Source organism: Capra hircus, chromosome 11, assembly GCF_001704415.2.
Source record: "Capra hircus breed San Clemente chromosome 11, ASM170441v1, whole genome shotgun sequence".
NCBI lineage: Eukaryota > Metazoa > Chordata > Mammalia > Artiodactyla > Bovidae > Capra > Capra hircus.
Window position 1 is genome coordinate 37308508 of NC_030818.1, and position 17467 is coordinate 37325974.

At 50.1% G+C, this 17467-nt stretch overlaps 1 protein-coding gene across 4 annotated transcripts in view; it reads left to right on the forward strand.

Moving 5' to 3' along the window:
• The window catches only part of EML6 (echinoderm microtubule associated protein like 6), a 287813-nt gene that overhangs the window by 266936 nt on the left and 3410 nt on the right, over nucleotides 1–17467 (forward strand). For 2 of the 4 annotated variants that reach the window (XM_018055247.1, XM_018055249.1), the window contains exons 30-41: nucleotides 2114–2243; nucleotides 5039–5137; nucleotides 6207–6380; nucleotides 8264–8472; nucleotides 9275–9432; nucleotides 10072–10186; nucleotides 11590–11778; nucleotides 13561–13733; nucleotides 14146–14308; nucleotides 15924–16027; nucleotides 16650–16845; nucleotides 17236–17336. In XM_018055247.1, the coding sequence (XP_017910736.1) occupies nucleotides 2114–2243; nucleotides 5039–5137; nucleotides 6207–6380; nucleotides 8264–8472; nucleotides 9275–9432; nucleotides 10072–10186; nucleotides 11590–11778; nucleotides 13561–13733; nucleotides 14146–14308; nucleotides 15924–16027; nucleotides 16650–16845; nucleotides 17236–17336 (1811 nt within the window). The remainder of the gene's footprint in view (nucleotides 1–2113; nucleotides 2244–5038; nucleotides 5138–6206; nucleotides 6381–8263; nucleotides 8473–9274; nucleotides 9433–10071; nucleotides 10187–11589; nucleotides 11779–13560; nucleotides 13734–14145; nucleotides 14309–15923; nucleotides 16028–16649; nucleotides 16846–17235; nucleotides 17337–17467) is intronic. The other 2 variants (XM_018055248.1, XM_018055250.1) reach the window with 1 other exon arrangement.

The window sequence follows — 17467 nt, forward strand, 5'->3', positions numbered from 1 at the left end:
GGAGCCCTCGTCCTAGCTCGTCACCTGAGATTCTCCGCAGCAACTCACGTCCCTAACCCCAAAGCCATCAGTGTTCTCTGAAGCTGCCTGGAACTTTCAGGCCCCTGTGCCCAGAAGCCTCCTCCTCTTCCCTCCCCACACCCCGTCCTTCCCCGCCCTTCTCTGTGCAGCCTTCTCTGGTGCTCCCCACCCTAAACCCTCCTGCCCTCCACCCACCCCACACGCCCTCCTCCGCAGCCCTGCCCCACACTCTACTGCCATTACTTCATGCTCATCTGTCCCCTACTACACTCTGAACTCCTTGAGGCCAGGAAAATCTAAGTTAAATTTTTTTATTAGAAGAGGAAAATATATTAGGGGTGAGGGGTGATTATCATGGAAACAGCACAGGTCAGGAAATGCAGCCGAACTTCAGGAAAGACGCGGTTCGGAAATGGAAAGGCCGTCATCAGCCAAGACAGTGCCTCTTTCTGCCCAGCAGGGCCTCATGTGAGCCTGATGCATCCTTCTCTTCTCCTGCAGACTTCTTGAGCTACTTTAGTAGACTGTGGTGCTGTCTGATGCGGGCATTTACATCTTCTCAGTTAATCAGGCAGCTGAGCCTACCAGCATCCCAGCTCTAAATTCCTGGGGGAAACTATCTAATTGGCCCAGCTTGAGACAGTTGCCCATGGGACTGGGGATCACACAGTACACACATGGTTTCTGGGAAGCACATGGTGAGGGGAGAGACTCGGGGTGGGGAGCTGCTAAGGAGGAAAAGAACTTTCCGGGTGAGAGATTTAAAAAAAAAAAAGAGTCATATAAATCGGAAAGCTCCTGATACATGGGCTAATGGGTGTATCAGCTTGACGAAAGGTCATGGGAGATTGTGAGAGCAGGGCCTCATTGTGCCAACTTAAGGAGTTTGGACTTTATCCCATAGGTAGTGAAAGTCAGTGCGTGTTTTTGAGTAGGGACGTGTTGTGGTATTTTAAAATTAATCTCATGTTTGTGACTGGCAAGCTTTGGAGAGAGAAAAGGCTAGAAGCAGGGAACCTAGAGGAAAGGGACCCACATCTTCTCAATCTTGGGTCAGTCCCCACGTCCCACCCCAACCAGCACGGTGCCCAGGACAGGAGAGCTGCCAGCAATGACAGCCAAGCCATCACACGGAACTAAGAACAGGTCTGATCTGAACCAGTCACTGCTCTTTGTCCTGAAAGACGAGACAGGAAGAAGAGAAAGACTGTAGGGAAAAAAGAATGCAAATGGTATAGAAACTTTGTAGGGCAAGCACCCAGCAACAGAATGAGCGTGACGTTCACCTCAGTGTTCTGCTTTGCAGTCCCTGCTGTATCCGAGGGATCAGAGCAAAGAGCCCTGAGCCACCCCTCAGCTCACCTCCAAGAGTGCCCGCCAAGTTGCAGATGTGCAACTTCAGGGCAGCCTTTACTGGGCCTCCCTTCGATAGGCTTTGCCTCACCTGAGAAGCAGGGAAGCAAATCCAGTTTATTTAGAAAGTTAGTTGTTCAGTCGTGTCTGACTCTTTGCAACCCGATGGGCTGTGGCCCGCCAGGCTCCTCTGTCCATGGGAGTCTCCAGGCAAGAATACTAGAGTGGGTAGCCATTCCCCTCTCCAGAGGGTCTTCCTGACCCAGGGATCAAACCTGGGCCTCCTGTATTGCAGGCAGATTGTTTTCCATCTGAGCCATTAGTCACTTAGCCATGTCTGACTCTGCAACCCCATGGACTGTGGCCCCCCAAGCTCCTCTGTCCGTGGGATTCTCTAAGCAAGAATGCTGGAGTGGATTGTCATTCCCTTCTGCAGAGGATCTTTCTGACCCAAGGATCAAACCCGGGTCGTCTTCATTGCAGGCAGATCCTTTACTGTCTGAGCTACAGGGAAGATCTTATCTGAGCCATTAGGGAAGCCTTATTTAGAAAACTCATTGTAATTCTATGTGTGAGGCTGCCCCCCAGCATCTTGGGGAGCTAAAGAAAGGGCTGCCCTGTATCCCCACCTGGCCGAGGAGTGAGTGGTTCCTGTGCTGAGTGGCTGTCCCCACAGTGCAGGTTTGTTCCTCTGCTCATACTTCCCCTAAGGGCCCTTTCATCTTGTGTGGGAGTGTAGGAGCTGGCTCTCGACCACGTGTTTGGCTACAGAGGCTTTGACTGTCGCAATAACCTGCATTACCTGAATGACGGTGCCGACATCATCTTCCATACAGCCGCAGCCGGCATCGTTCAGAACCTCTCCACAGGTAAAGGGATTGGGAGAAACAGTGGTTACTGTCTGACACAGACGTTTGTTTTAGCCCTTTGTGCAGTTTCCCGCTGGTTATATGCCCCATAGCTTAAACTTGCTCTACCCTTCAGAGCCATTCCACTCCATTCCAGACTGGTGCCCTTCAGTCCTGGAAGATTCTCAGGCCCATGTTCACAGAGTCAGACCCGCTTTCTCCCTGCCTCTCGCCCAGCTGCATCTCATCTCAGCCCCTGGCAGGGAGGTGGTGTTTCCTTCAGCTCCACGGAGGCTGAGAGGGATGGAGAGAAGCCAGAAAGAGGGTGTGCAGAGCAGAGAAAGCTTTACAGACAGTAACCAACTACCAAGCAAGGAGGAGAGAGGGGTGGTTTTCTCATTGATTTCCAAGTCACCAAATTTTTTAGCAGCTCAGATTTTCAAGTTTTGCCTGTTTCAAATATTTAACCAGATTCACAAGGAGAATGAGAACTGTGAAATAATAAACAAAAATTCCTTAAATTTCCCTTATATAGAATTTAACTATAAATTTAAAACTCATTTTTAAAAGAAACAACTGAAGCAAAAAGAATCACTCAGAAATTAAGAGACACCCCTATTTTTACCACAAGATTTAAATATGGTAATATGTTGCACTCATCTCACACACTAGTAAAGTAATGCTTAAAATTCTCCAAGCCAGGCTTCAGCAATACGTGAACCGTGAACTTCCAGATGTTCAAGCTGGTTTTAGAAAAGGCAGAGGAACCAGAGATCAAATTGCCAACATCCGCTGGATCATGGAAAAAGCAAGAGAGTTCCAGAAAAACATCTATTTCTGCTTTATTGACTATGCCAAAGCCTTTGACTGTGTGGATCACAATCAACTGTGGAAAATTCTGAAAGAGATGGGAATACCAGACCACCTGACCTGCCTCTTGAGAAACCTATATGCAGGTCAGGAAGAAACAGTTAGAACTGGACATGGAACAACGGACTGGTTCCAAATAGGAAAAGGAGTACGTCAAGGCTGTATATTGTCACCCTGCTAATTTAACTTATATGCAGAGTACATCATGAGAAACGCTGGGCTGGAAGAAGCACAAGCTGGAATCAAGATTGCCAGGAGAAATATCAATAACCTCAGATATGCAGATGACACCACCCTTATGGCAGAAAGTGAAGAGGAACTAAAAAGCCTCTTGATGAAAGTGAAAGAGGAGAATGAAAAAGTTGGCTTAAAGCTCAACATTCAGAAAAAGAAGATCATGGCATCTGGTCCCATCACTTCATGGCAAATAGATGGGGAAACAGTAGAAACAGTGTCAGACTTTATTTTTCTGGGCTCCAAAATCACTGCAGATGGTGATCGAAGCCATGAAGTTAAAAGACACTTACTTCTTGGAAGGAAAGTTATGACCAACCTAGATAGCATATGCAAAGGCAGAGACATTACTTTGCTGACTAAGGTCCGTCTAGTCAAGGCTATGGTTTTTCCTGTGGTCATGTATGGATGTGAGAGTTGGACTGTGAAGAAAGCTGAGTGCCGAAGAATTGGTGCTTTTGAACTGTGGTGTTGGAGAAGACTCTTGAGAGTCCCTTGGACTGCAAGGAGATCAACCCTGGGATTTCTTTGGAAGGAATGATGCTAAAGCTGAAACTCCAGTACTTTGGCCACCTCATGTGAAGTGTTGACTCATTGGAAAAGACTCTGATGCTGGGAGGGATTGGGGGTAGGAGGAGAAGGGGACGACAGAGGATGAGATGGCTGGATGGCATCACCGACTCGTTGGACCTGAGTCTGAGTGAACTCCTTGAGTTGGTGATGGACAGGGAGGCCTGGCGTGCTGCGATTCATGGGGTCACAAAGAGTCGGACACAACTGAGCAACTGAACTGAACTGAATATGTTGCCTTTATTTGCTTTATATCTTAAACTTTTTTCTCTCTCAAATTCTAATGCTCCTTCATAATTCTGTGTAGCTTATGCATAGATTTTTTTTTTAAGATAGTAAAATCACTGGGCACATAAAGATTTGTCTTTTGAGGGGAGGACCTTGGAATTTCTTTGTTTTTCTCAGTCTTCTAGCCACGTGTTACCAGGTTAGTAGCAAAGTGCTGTTTCCTTGTATTAGATGCCGTCACTCATCTCTCAGTTCCTGTGTGTCTACAGTGGCCACTTGGGCAGTCAAGTCAGCAAACCATTTGCTGCAATAGATGATAAAGCTTTTCTTGTCCTTTCTTCCACTTGTGACATATGTTGACTTAGGGCTTCAAGGGATAAAACCATCACCCTTGCCATCCAAGTACCCAGTAGGTTGGCACTTTGATGGATAAAGATAATTAAAAGGGATTTCCCAAGCATTTTCCTAGTGTAGTCTTCCCTTTCTGATGAGTAAGTGGTGCCATTTTGGTCAGTAAAGCACTGTCTCCAGCACCCCCCACCACGCCCCCAACACCCCTCCCAGAGGAAGAGAGTGAGAAGCCGTGGGTCCTGGGCCGTGGAAGGAGGAACTTTCTGGGCCCTGGAAGCCTCTGCACGTGGCCTGCACTCTGGCTGCACCCAGGACGCGGGAGGATTGAAGGGAGCCTGTGTGTTAGATCTGGATTAGATAACAGGCACTAGCTCTCCTAATCTTGGGACAGAATGTGTCCAGGTGACAAAGATCCCCCACTCCCCAAGGACAATTCTGTAAGTGAGAACTGGGCGCTGTTAGCTCTCCCTTCTACCGGGCATTTGCCAAGCCTCCTCACAGAGCCTTGGGCCTACCCTCAGAGCTTATCCGTGCCCCTGCCCACCCTGCCCCGTCTCTCCTAGGGAGCCAGAGCTTCTACCTGGAGCACACGGATGACATCCTCTGCCTGACGGTGAACCAGCACCCCAAGTACAGGAACGTGGTGGCCACCAGCCAGATAGGTAGGAGGGGCCTGCCAACGCCAAGTGGCTCTCCTCAGAGCAGAGACATTGATTTATTGATTTATTGGCAGCTCCTGGGGCGGCAGTGGGGGGCGGGGGAGGGGTCACCGATATCCACCCTTTCTCGATGTCGATGTTGAGTATTTGAGCCCTGGTTGAATCTGTGTTGTCTCAGTTGCCACATGCAGTGATCCTGACTCCAAGGGACCATTAAGTCAGACCAGAGACTCAACATCCAAATAAACGACCCCCAGCCCTGGGGGCTGTGGGAATGGTTTTTCAGAGCCCAGGTTCAAGTGAAGGGCCCTGGAGGTTGTGCTCGGCGAGGGTGGATTCCGCTATGCGTGCCTGACTCTCCTTACCCTAGGGAACTGCCAGTGGCAACTGGGCACTGATTCACACTGGTGGTGAGTGGTGGTTGTTGTGACCTTCGTCATTTCAAAGGCAGTCTTTACAAACATATCTTGCTGCTTGTTTTCACTGAACCCATGCCCATTGTTTTAATTTAATTTGGAACTTTGATGCTGGTGTTAAGTGCCTCGCTCTTAGAAACATGACTTATTTCAGCTGTTGTTTTCCCTTGACGCTTCCTCATTGCCATTGCTCACCCAATGCAGGTGATATTGCGGAGACCCCAGGTAAGGCAGTTCCATCCGTGAGTAGTTTGAATCTGCACAGCCAAATCATGTCAATCTACCATGTTTGCTGACTGTATCTGGCTGAGTCGCAGATACAAATCATTGACCTCACCGATTTCCTTTGTATCAACTCCACCTGATACAGAGTGTGTGTGTTGGACGTAAATACCCTTAGGTCTCTGCCTCTGAAAGCACAGCTGGCAAGTGTTTCCCTTTATCTCTCACCTCCGGCCAGGCCAGGCTGTGGGTCTCTTCAGTTCAGTTCAGTTCCGTCGCTCAGTCATGTCCGACTCTTTGCGACCCCATAAATCGCAGCCCTGTCTTAATGACTCCCCTGAGCACTTGTCATAGAGGCTTTTAGGTGGGCGTCAGTGCTACCCGTGCTCTGCTGATCTCCAACCTCAGCTCTTCGTCCTGCCTCCCACGCTCAGGGACGACACCTTCCATCCACGTGTGGGACGCCATGACCAAGCACACCGTGTCCATGCTGCGGTGCTTCCACTCGAAGGGCGTCAACTATGTCAACTTCAGCGCCACCGGGAAGCTGCTGGTGTCAGTGGGTGTGGACCCCGAGCACACCATCACCGTCTGGCGCTGGCAGGAGGGTAAGGGAAGCGGGCTTTCTGTCCCCCTGTGGGGCTTGCTCGGGGTGTGGGCTGGGCTCCAGCCCAGATCTGCCTCACGCCACAGCCTGCCGTCAGCACCGCTCCACACCAGCCTGTGGAGTCCTGGAGAAGGTGCTGGTCAGCTGCTGCTGTATCCTGAACCCTGTGGCCCCCAGAGTCCTGGGCTGGGCAGTGAAGGGTCTTTGGGAAAGTGGCCCAGGGCTGACTGCCTTCCTCCTCAGGCAATAGGCAGCACCCTCCACTATTTCTGTCCTAACCACCTTCCTACCCAAACTTCCCAGTCTATCTGGTGACCCTTGGACCCTGCTGTGGCTTTGGCACCCTCGTTGTCTTATTACAGGAAATGGGATGGGTTTTACCACCATCGTCTCAGAAACTTTTTTTTTTTTACATTTTTGAAATGGGGATTCACCTTATAATTGAGGTTTACATTTAATGGAACAAGATTTCTTTCTTATCCTCCCCCAATACACGTGCACACACAGGCTGCTACTAAATTTACAGTCTTCTTTGAATCAAAATTAGGCAATCTTTTGGGTATATTCTCTCAGTTGGCAAAAGCAGATCCAATTAGTTAAGACATTAATGAGGTCCATCTCCAGCCCGGCCGCCTGTATCTGGGGCATACCCAGCCAGGCACGCACAGAGGCGGCACTTCTCCAGACAGGACTTCAAGAGTCCCATGATCTCAGCATCTTCCCATGGCGGGGCCATGAGAGGGGACAGTAAATGAGCCCAGCAGGAGGGAAGTTCCTCTCCCTCCTGAGCCTCCGTCTGAAGAAAAGAGGCTGGGGACCTGCAGATATTTATGATGAGATTCGTCATGTTCCCTCCATTTCTCATGTTCTTGTTCATCAGTGTCTTGCATCCAAATGGCCCCATAGTCTGTATCCTTGGGATGCAGGTCATTGCTTGTGATGTTACATGATCAGCTGATTAACTAGACTCAGCCTCAGAGGAGAAACAGAGTGTCTTCACTGATAGACTTATACTGTCTTAGAGCTGGAAGGACTTAGAAAAGCCTTCCTCCCTGGTCAGGATCCATCCCAGGGACAGATCCCTCCAACACATTTCTCGCAGGCTTCTTTCCATTTTCTGCTCAAATGCTGTCACATATACAGCCAGCATCACTTCCTCAGACAGCCCACCCACTGTTGGAAGCCCTTTCTTAGGCGAGGGTGTAACTTGCTTCATAAAGCCTTTCTGCTATGGTGAAAGTGAAAAGTGAAAGTGAAGTCGCTCAGTCGTGTCCGACGCTTTGCGACCCCATGTACTGTAGCCTACCAGGCTGCTCTGTCCATGGGATTTTCCAGGCAATAGTACTGGAGTGGATTGCCATTTCCTTCTCTGGGGGATCTTCCCGACCCGGATTGAACCCGGGTCTCCCACATTGTAGACAGACGTTTTACCATCTGAGCCACCATGGAAGTCTGCTATAGTACTAACTGTATTCTCTGTAGCCAAGAACACGTCTGTTCCTCATTCATTAGAAGAAGGTCATATCAACCCTGTACACAGTATCATCCTTTTCGGCTCAGGCTCACTCTCCCAATGTCCTGTCTGTCCCTCTGGGCAGTACCTGCTCTGTCCCTGCCACAGTGTATTCTTACCCTGCCTCTTGGTCTCCTAGGGCCCCTTCTGCCCTCCAAGGGTGCACTGGTAGAGCCAGGACTTTTAAACAAGTTCCCAGGATAAAGAGAAGACCTCTCTCTGGTAGTTTTCTCCCATTGTCTTTGTTGGAAGCAGTGCTAGACCTGTATAGAAGGGTTCTGAGCCAGTGATAGGATCTAACAGCTGATCCAACCACCAAGGCTTCAGAGCTGAGCATAGCCCGGCCTCACCCGACTCTCTCACCCTCATAGGTGCCAAAGTTGCCAGCCGAGGGGGCCACCTGGAGCGCATATTCGTGGTGGAATTTCGCCCTGACTCAGACACGCAGTTTGTGTCGGTTGGGGTCAAACACATGAAGTTCTGGACCCTGGCAGGCAGCGCCCTGCTTTACAAGAAAGGGGTCATCGGGTCTATGGAGGCCGCCAAGATGCAGACGATGCTGTCCGTGGCCTTCGGTGCTGTGAGTTCCAGCAGAAGCTTCCTGAGAGGGAAGCCTGGACCCCTGGGCACGGGCATGCGGTGGGCGGGTATATGCTAAAAGCTATGAACAACAGGAAAGCCATTTCCACGGGCTCTCCTTCATTGGACTGTTTTGTTTCCTTAGCATAAATGAATGAGTTGTCTATATCATTCCCCTCAGAATGTTAATTAGAAAAAAGCAGAACCCCCCCACCCAAGGCTGGAGGTTCATTATTCCAGAGACACACTGACTTGCAAGCCCATTGTGTTGAGCTCGATAGATGCAGAGGCTGAGGGACATTGCCATCACCAGACTGCCTCCCTGCCCCCTGCCCTCTCGTACCACAAGTCCCCTAATGACCCCCTTGCACAGGCTGTGGGTGGCTCTTGGGCAACAGGAGCTGCCCAGGGACATTCTAGAACACAGCCAACTCAGTGTGGGTTTACCTGGCCAGGTAGATGAGCCCAGGAGAGTCTGCTGGCAGGCTGGGGTTCCGCCCGGCCCTGCAGCCACCGGGGGCTGCTCCCAGAGTGGAAGTGCATTTAAAAGCAGAGCTGTGCTTAATGGGGAATCAACTGTCCCCAGAGCCAACTCAGCAGAGTGAACTGCAGAGCTGGGTGATTTCCTTACTGTGTGCTCTTTATAGGGTTCTCTTTCCTTCCCCTGACACAGAAGGCTGATCTAAGCTGTGTGTGCACTTCTCTGGCTACTGTTTCTTGGCACTGGAGCAGGTGGCTGGGAGGGGGCCCTCTTGAGAACCGCAGCCACTGTCCTGGTGTGGAGGGTGTCCCTCTGTTGACAGAACAACCTCACTTTCACGGGTGCCATCAATGGTGACGTCTATGTGTGGAAGGACCACTTCCTCGTCCGGCTGGTGGCCAAGGCTCACACAGGCCCCGTCTTCACCATGTACACGACCCTTCGGGACGGGCTCATCGTGACTGGCGGGAAAGAGCGGCCGTAAGCCGGAGCTCCTCTGGGAACAGCTGGTCTTTTGTCATTGTCTTGGGAGAAACGGACAGAGGCATCTCCAACCTGGAGAAAACGCAGATTTTCACCCTCTTGTTTCTTCTGTATCATGGAGATGAGTCTGCCATCTCTCCAAGAGGGCCCTGGGTCGGAACCTTCAGAAGTAAGGCTCAGAGAGGCAGAGTCCTGTAGCTTAACAACTGGACGGATGCTTTTGAATAGCCCTGGTGACTCTGCTGTCCATCAAGTGTTACTGCCGGTAGCTCTTCTGGAGGGGTGGGAATGGTGAGATGAGGGGAGAGATGTCCAGTGGGGACTGTGACCCTGTGGAGGCCAAGTACTCCTCTTCATTGTCCAATCTAATGAAAGCACAGTTTGATTTTTTAGATTGGGATTCTCTTTCCTCTTACGATGGTAGCATTTGACAGCAATCTAGGAAATCTGCAAATTCAAGGGGTTCTGGTGGCTCATCAGCAAGACCTGTGACAGGGGCCACCCCAAGGGGTTGTCCTGCTGGGCCCCAGGATGTGGGGCTGAGACCTTGAGGAGATGGCAGGGGGAGAGGGGAGTGGAGGGTCCTGGGCGGTCTTTGGACAAGGGCCGACCTGCTAAGTTCTTGATCTTTCTCAGGACCAAAGAAGGAGGTGCTGTGAAACTGTGGGACCAGGAGATGAAGCGCTGTCGGGCCTTCCAGCTGGAGACGGGGCAGCTAGTGGAGTGTGTGCGCTCCGTGTGCCGCGGCAAAGTGAGCGGGCGGGCCAGCCTTTCCTCAGCCACACATTTGCCTGTACTGGGTGGTGGTCAAGTCCTGAGAACACCGCTCCTGGGTGTGACTTAGACTGTGGAGGGAGGCAGCTTAGCAGAGTGGGACAGAGCTGGATGCAAAGTGGCTCACCCAGGAGAAGTGGCTGTGTGACCTTTGCTCTGTTACTTAGCCTTTCTGTGTCCAGCTCATGGTGATTGTGAGGACTGCACGAATCCTCAGTGCCCGGGACCTTTCATTATGCCTGACACATGGTCGCAGTCAGTAGATGTCAGCTGCTGCTGTTATAGACACAGGGATATTAGGTAGTTTGCCCAGGCCCAGGGGTTCACAGCCAGGATGGGGAAAGCTAAGGACCACCACACTAAGGCATTTGGTCAGATGCTTCACTAAATATCACACACAGCTGTTGAGTCTGGCTTTTGTTTTTTAAATATGGATATCCAGGCTCTTGCCCAGTATGCCAAATCGGGATCTTAAGGGTAGGGCCTTGGCTTTGATATGTGTATTCTTTTTTCCTTTTCTTTTTTTTTTTAATTCCCCAGGAGATTGTAAAGCACTTGAAATCTCCTGACCTCTGTTTAATACCTTGTATTTATATGTTGGAATTGGTATCAGTCTACAAACTTGCTTTCGAGATGCTCTCCATTAAAAAGGCAAACCTGAGTCTACATAATTGTAAACTGGGAATTTTGGTTTTAAATAGATACATAGTCATCTGGAAGGGAAAGGTAATTAGATGAAGGCAGAATGAGGTCTAGAACCTGGAAGTCGTCAGGAGATGGATTTTGTTCAGTCTGAGGAAGACCTGAGGAAGAGTTTGCGCTGTGCTAGAGCAGAAGTTAGCTACCCTGCTCTGCAGTGAGCTCAAAGTCACTGGAACATTCCAGCGGAGACGAGAGGATGGGGGACTTTGGGGGACTTCTTCCCAAAGGGCTGGAGGGAGAAAAGGCCTAGTGGGGCCGGGGGTGTCACTTAAGGATGGCGAATTTGTTGTTAAAAACAAAGCACTCCTGACTCTTGCTGTTTTTGTACCAGTGCCAGCGAATGCACTTTCCCAAGTTGCTCTGATAGTGTTTTATTATTATTTTATATTTTGACAAAATCTAGAGAACATAAAAGGTACCATCTAGCCATTTTGAAGCATACAGTTCATTGGTATCGTATACATTCACATTGTTATGCAGCCAGCAGCACCATCCCTCTTTGGGACATTTCTCATCCTGTACAACAGAAGCTCAGCATCTATGAAATGACACGTGCCCTACCCAGGCCCTGGCAACCATCATTCGACCTCCAGGCTCCATGCATTTGACTCATCCAGGAATTTCGTATGAGTGGGATCCTACAGTGTTTTTCTTCTAACACTGTTTTGATTACAACAGGGAAAAATTTTAGTGGGAACCAAGGATGGAGAAATCATTGAAGTTGGTGAAAAAAACGCTGCTTCCAACATCTTGATTGATGGACACATGGAAGGGGAGATCTGGGGCCTGGCCACACATCCCTCCAAGGACATCTTCATCTCCGCCAGCAATGACGGCACAGCCCGCATCTGGGACCTGGCTGACAAGGTGAGGGGCAGACCCTGCCTGGGCTCGGAGGCCCCAAGTGGGGTGAGGGTAAGTCCAGCCAGGGTCAGGCCAGGCAGAGATGGGGCATGGGGTTGGACAGGAGCTCAGCCACAGCGCAGCAACTAAGTTAGACTCATAGTAAAGAGAAGTCCCATTCACACTCACCCATTCTGTAGCTATATGCTTCTATGAATATTTATAGTACAGGAATAATCTCACTGAGAATGCTTTATTCTCTTGTCACAAAAGAACCCACGAAACTAAACAAAGAGAGAAAACATGTCTTCCCCAGATGGGGAAGAGAAAAAAATGATTTAAAATGTCAGATGTTCCCAAGTGGAACATTTCAATCAAAATTCCAACAAAGTTACTCTTATTAGAGTTTGGAAAAAAATTTAAAAATACAAAAAATTTCAAAAAACAGATCCAGATCCATCTGGAGTAAAAATGTAAAATAGCAGAGAATAATCAGGAGTAGGGGAAGAAAAACTGATGTTTACCAAGCCTTAGCTGATAGTAAAAAAAGTACTTCTGTTCTAATAATTAAAATACTTGGTTTCATTACAAAACGGCTTGTAAATATTTCAGTCATATTTTCAGTGTCAGGATCATGGAACAGACTTGGAGAAGCCTAAGCTAAGTGTGGCTGTCATACTCAAGTTGGAAGTGAAAAGAAAGTGAAAGTGCAAGTTGCTCAGTCATGTCTGACTCTTTGAGACCCCACGGACTTTACAGTCCATGGAATTCTCCAGGCCAGAATACTGGAGTGGGTAGCCTTTCCCTTCTCCAGGGGATTTTCCCCACTCAGGGGTCGAACCCAGGTCTCCCACATTGCAGGTGGATTCTTTACCAGCTGAGCCACAAGGGAAGCCCAAGAATACTGGAGTGGGTAGCCTATCCCTTCTCCAGGGGAATCTTCCCAACCCAGGAATCAAACTGGGGTCTCCTACATTGCAGGTGGATTCTTTACCAACTGAGCTATTAGGGAATCCCCATACTCATTAGTTTGTAATTATTGATTATGTTTATTAACACCCACTACATACCAGATGTTTCATAAATACCATCACTAATGCTTACAACAACTTTGCAAGACCAATATTAATATCACTTCTCTACACATGGGGCTTCCCCGATGGCTCAGCAGATAAAGAACCTGCCTGCCAATGCAGGAGACAACAGGAGATGCAGGTTCAGTCCTTGGGTCAGGAAGATGCCCTGGAGGAGGAAATGGCAACTCACTCCAGTATTGTTGCCTGGAGAATTCCATGGATAGAGGAGGCTGGCAGGCTATAGTCCATGGATCACAAAGAGTCAGACATGACTGAGCATGCACACACACATACACATATACACATATGGGAAAAGAGAGGAGCAACTTACCCAAACACACCCAGCTAGGGACAGAGCCAGGATCCGGGATCTGAACTAACACATGCTGAAGCTCAAACTGTTTCCCCTGAACAAGAGGTCAGCAAGCTGCCGCCCGAGGATGAAGTCTGCCTGCTGCCTGCTTCTGCAGTTAGCTGCACTTTAGCGTTTACATCAAAGCCCATGGCTGCTTTCGTGCTTCACTGGCAGAGCCAAAAATATTTACTGTTTACTATCAGACCATTCACAGAGAAAGCTCACCAGCCTCTGCTTAAACCAGTCTCCCCAGCTGCTCAGTCAAAACACACTGCCCGCCTCGGAGCCTCCCTAGAGGTGACCTGGGGGCAGGATTTCCCCTGGAGACTAGCTGAGGTGGCCAAGAGCTCAGGGTATTACGTTGTGTCCATGTAGAAGCTGCTAAACAAGGTGAGCCTGGGCCACGCAGCCCAGTGTGCAGCCTACAGCCCGGACGGGGAGATGGTGGCCATTGGCATGAAGAATGGAGAGTTTGTTGTCTTGCTGGTGAACAGCCTGAAAGTTTGGGGGAAGAAGAGAGACCGGAAGTCTGCTATTCAAGATATCAGGTACATAGCAAGCGCTCTGGGCAGGGAGGAGAAAGGCAGGCATTCATTCCCCCTCCCCATGGTTCCCGTTCCAGGAGGCTGGGATGAAGAACTCACATATGAGAGGGTCCCTTTCAGTGAGCCAGCTCTGGTAGGAGATCCTCTCACACGTTAGTTCTCAGGCACTTCTTTGCTGATTCCCACGAGTGTGGTAAAAACTTCTTGTGAAGAGCCTTCTATAGAAGGCTGCACACACCCATTTTCTTTTTTCCTGGGGAGTTTGATCCAGAGGAGCGGTCAAATTCCTTAGACTGTTGGAGAAGCTACCCAACCTGACCTTGAGCTTGGGAAGTTCATCCCAGAGCAGACCTCATGCCTGACTGGCCCCAGACAGCCCTCCTCACAGACGGTGCTCTTGAATTGCTTTTTCTAGAATCAGCCCAGACAGCAGATTCTTAGCCGTTGGTTCTTCTGAACACACAGTTGACTTCTATGACCTCACTCAGGGCACAAGTTTGAACCGCATCGGCTACTGCAAAGATATCCCCAGCTTCGTCATTCAGATGGATTTTTCTGCAGATGGCAAGTACATCCAGGTGTGCTTCGGCTTTACTGATAATAGTATAACCATTAATATACTATAAAGTATTTATAGTATAACCGGGGTAACCATTGATAATATTACTGTGAGTAATATTACTGTGAGTATATTACTGTTGTGAGTAATAGTATTACTCACAACAGCTTAGGTGAAACCAGGGCTGACTGTTCGCCAGGCAGTGTGTTCACAGGAACCCCTTAAGGACGTTGCTTTTCCTATTTTATACCTGAACAAATAGAGGCTTAAGAATTTAAGAAAGTCAAATAGAATTAAAAATAGAGTTATTCTTCAGTAGGAAAGCAGGAAACAAGCCCTAATCATCTTGAGCTTCTCGCCACCGCCCCTTCAAAGCTTCCTAATTCCTAGTTCTCAGGGCTGCACTGAAGCCTGTGTTGCCTCTTATACTTCATCTCAATTCCAAATCCCATGGGTAGTGTGGCCCCTCCACCCTTGGGACCTAGACTCCAGACCATGACCCTGGAGTGAAGGCCCTGGGGGACTGACCCACAGCGAGGGATCAAGAGGGGTTCCACTCGTGGCCCTGAGAACAATGATATCTCCAGCACTTTGAACAAATATTATGCATTTGTGAGCTGGCCAGGAGTCAGGTAGTCATTTGGAAAGGAGAAGAGGACACGTTCATTTGTCAAGTGTGAACTGAATCAGGCGCTGCATTAGACTTCTGAAGGTGGAGGAAACGGGCCTGATCCCTGCTCTCCAGGAGCTTGCCTTGTTGTGGACAAGAGGAGCATTAAACTCATCACACAGTGTACCCATAATAAAATTTTGATTATGTGCTGAGAAGGAAAAGCACAGTGCCCTGTGGGGGCATTTAACAGACACTGGGTTTAGATTGACTTGCCCTCCCTGAGGTGCTGTTCACACTGAGGTCTGCAGGGTGTGCAGAGGGCAGCCAACCAAGACAGTGGAACGTGGTTCCAGGCGTCCGCGTGAAAAACCAAATGTGGGAGAGACTGCAGCTCGTTCCTGAACAGCAGGGAAGTCAGGGTGGCTGGGCCAGCACCGCAGGGGGACGGGGGCTGGAGATGGAGGCAGCAGCCACGTGCTGGAAAATGGTTGGTTTCCTCTAGAAGGTTCCCAGAGAAGCCAGGATCAGGTCCTAGATACTTCAGAGATCATCTGTGTTGGCTGTTATCCATGAGAAACCTTGCTTCAGTTCTTTACTGAAGGACCTTGCTTCCCAGAGAACAGGGATCCCCAAGTCTGAGCAAGTACCAGCATCCCCTGGAGGCTTTATTAAAATGACCGCTGGGCCCCACCCTCTTCAGGGTATCTGATGGGGGGTCGGGGGTGGGGGTCCAAGAGCACACATTTCTAACAAATTTCCAGATGCTGCTTCTGCTGGTGGAGAACCACAGTTGGCGAACCACTGCCTTAGAACTTTGGAAAGTAGCAAGAAAATGGATGGGAAATGCCATGCTTGTGTAGACTTGGCCGCAGGCTGACCACAGGCTTTGCAGGCTGGAGCTGAACTTGGGTTTGGTGGAAAGGTCTGGGGATGTGGAGGTTGGGAAGCAGTACCTGGGAAGGGGAGTCCTTTGGGCAGAAAAGAAAGAACATTGATGGGCACGGCTGCCTCCCGTCTGCAGGTGTCCACAGGAGCCTACAAGCGCCAGGTACATGAAGTTCCCCTGGGGAAGCAGGTCACCGAAGCTGTGGTCATTGAGAAGATCACCTGGGCCTCCTGGACAAGGTGACTGCAGGAAAGGTCCCAAGGGAGACTGCTCTTGTCCCAACCTCAGCCTCAAGTTTGTGTGGGGCTGGGATCAGAAGCAGCTCAGAGACAGCTCTTTCCCTCGGGCAGTCGGTTGGGAAGGAAGCTTCTAGCTCCCAGGTTGGGCCACAGGCTTTGATCTGACCTGGGCTTTTGAAATGCAGAGTCCCTCTTGTTGTGTAATCTGTCCCACCCATCCCCAGCTCCACCCAACCAGTTCAAAGGAAAACCATCTCCCAGCTCTTGGCCATGCCCCCTCCGGTACAGTGAGGCCTTCTCCAACCCCTGGGACAGGGAGGGAAGGCTGGTCACCAGGGAGCAGGGTAAGCAGCAGGGCCCTGCCAAGTCAGAAGAGAGGAGACCACCAGTCTGGGAGCTTAAAGGAGCCCCCACTCTTCCACCAAACCCACACATACTCAGAAGCATTATGAGGAAGAGGGAGAGAACCAAAGAAGGAGGGAACTTGTCTTTTGGGGTGAAAGGGGCCAGAGGCAGAGAACAGCAGGAGCTGGGGCAAGTGCACAGAGGGGTAGGGGACAGAGGAGCCATGTGACCGCACTGACTCTTCCTCTCCTCCCCGGGAGAGGATGCCTGACTGCAGGAAGCCTTGTCACACACCTCACACCTCTTCCTGTTGGAACAGCATTCTGGGAGACGAAGTCATTGGCATCTGGCCGCGAAATGCAGACAAGGCTGACGTCAACTGCGCCTGTGTGACCCACGCAGGGCTGAACATCGTCACGGGAGACGACTTTGGGCTGGTGAAGCTCTTTGATTTTCCATGCACAGAGAAATTTGTGAGTTTCCCTTAGAGTAACTCCCTGCACAGCCTCTAGGCTCTCTGACGTTGTACATTCTCCCGGAGATTGTGGCCACATGGACACGACTGTCTACAGTCTAGCACAAGAGGAATCTTGTCACAGCCCTGGGGAGACTTGGCCACCCCTAACCTTTTTCTCTCCTTCACAAGGGGAAGTCTTGGAAGCCAGGAGGATGGGGGTGAGGGTACCGAGCAGGGCAAGAGTGAGGCAGGAAGCCATGAAGGGCTGGCTCCCAGAGACGTCCAGACCTAACAGGCACCCTGTGGGTGAAGGGAAGCCTGGGGAAGCGGAGCAGAGTCCTGGGAGTGGTCCAGGGTTGCTGAAGGACAGGCTCTCTTAGTCACCTCCATTCCCTTTTGCTCACAGGCCAAACATAAGCGTTACTTCGGTCACTCAGCTCATGTGACGAACATCCGTTTCTCTCATGACGACAAGTATGTAGTCAGCACTGGAGGAGACGACTGCAGGTACCAACCTGATTCATCCGGCTCTGCCCCGAGGCCTGGCCTTCCCCCCTACCATCCCCACCTCAATTGTCAGCTCCTCCCAGGGACACAGGAGGGGCTGGTATGGGAAGTGACCAAGAGATGCAGTGAGG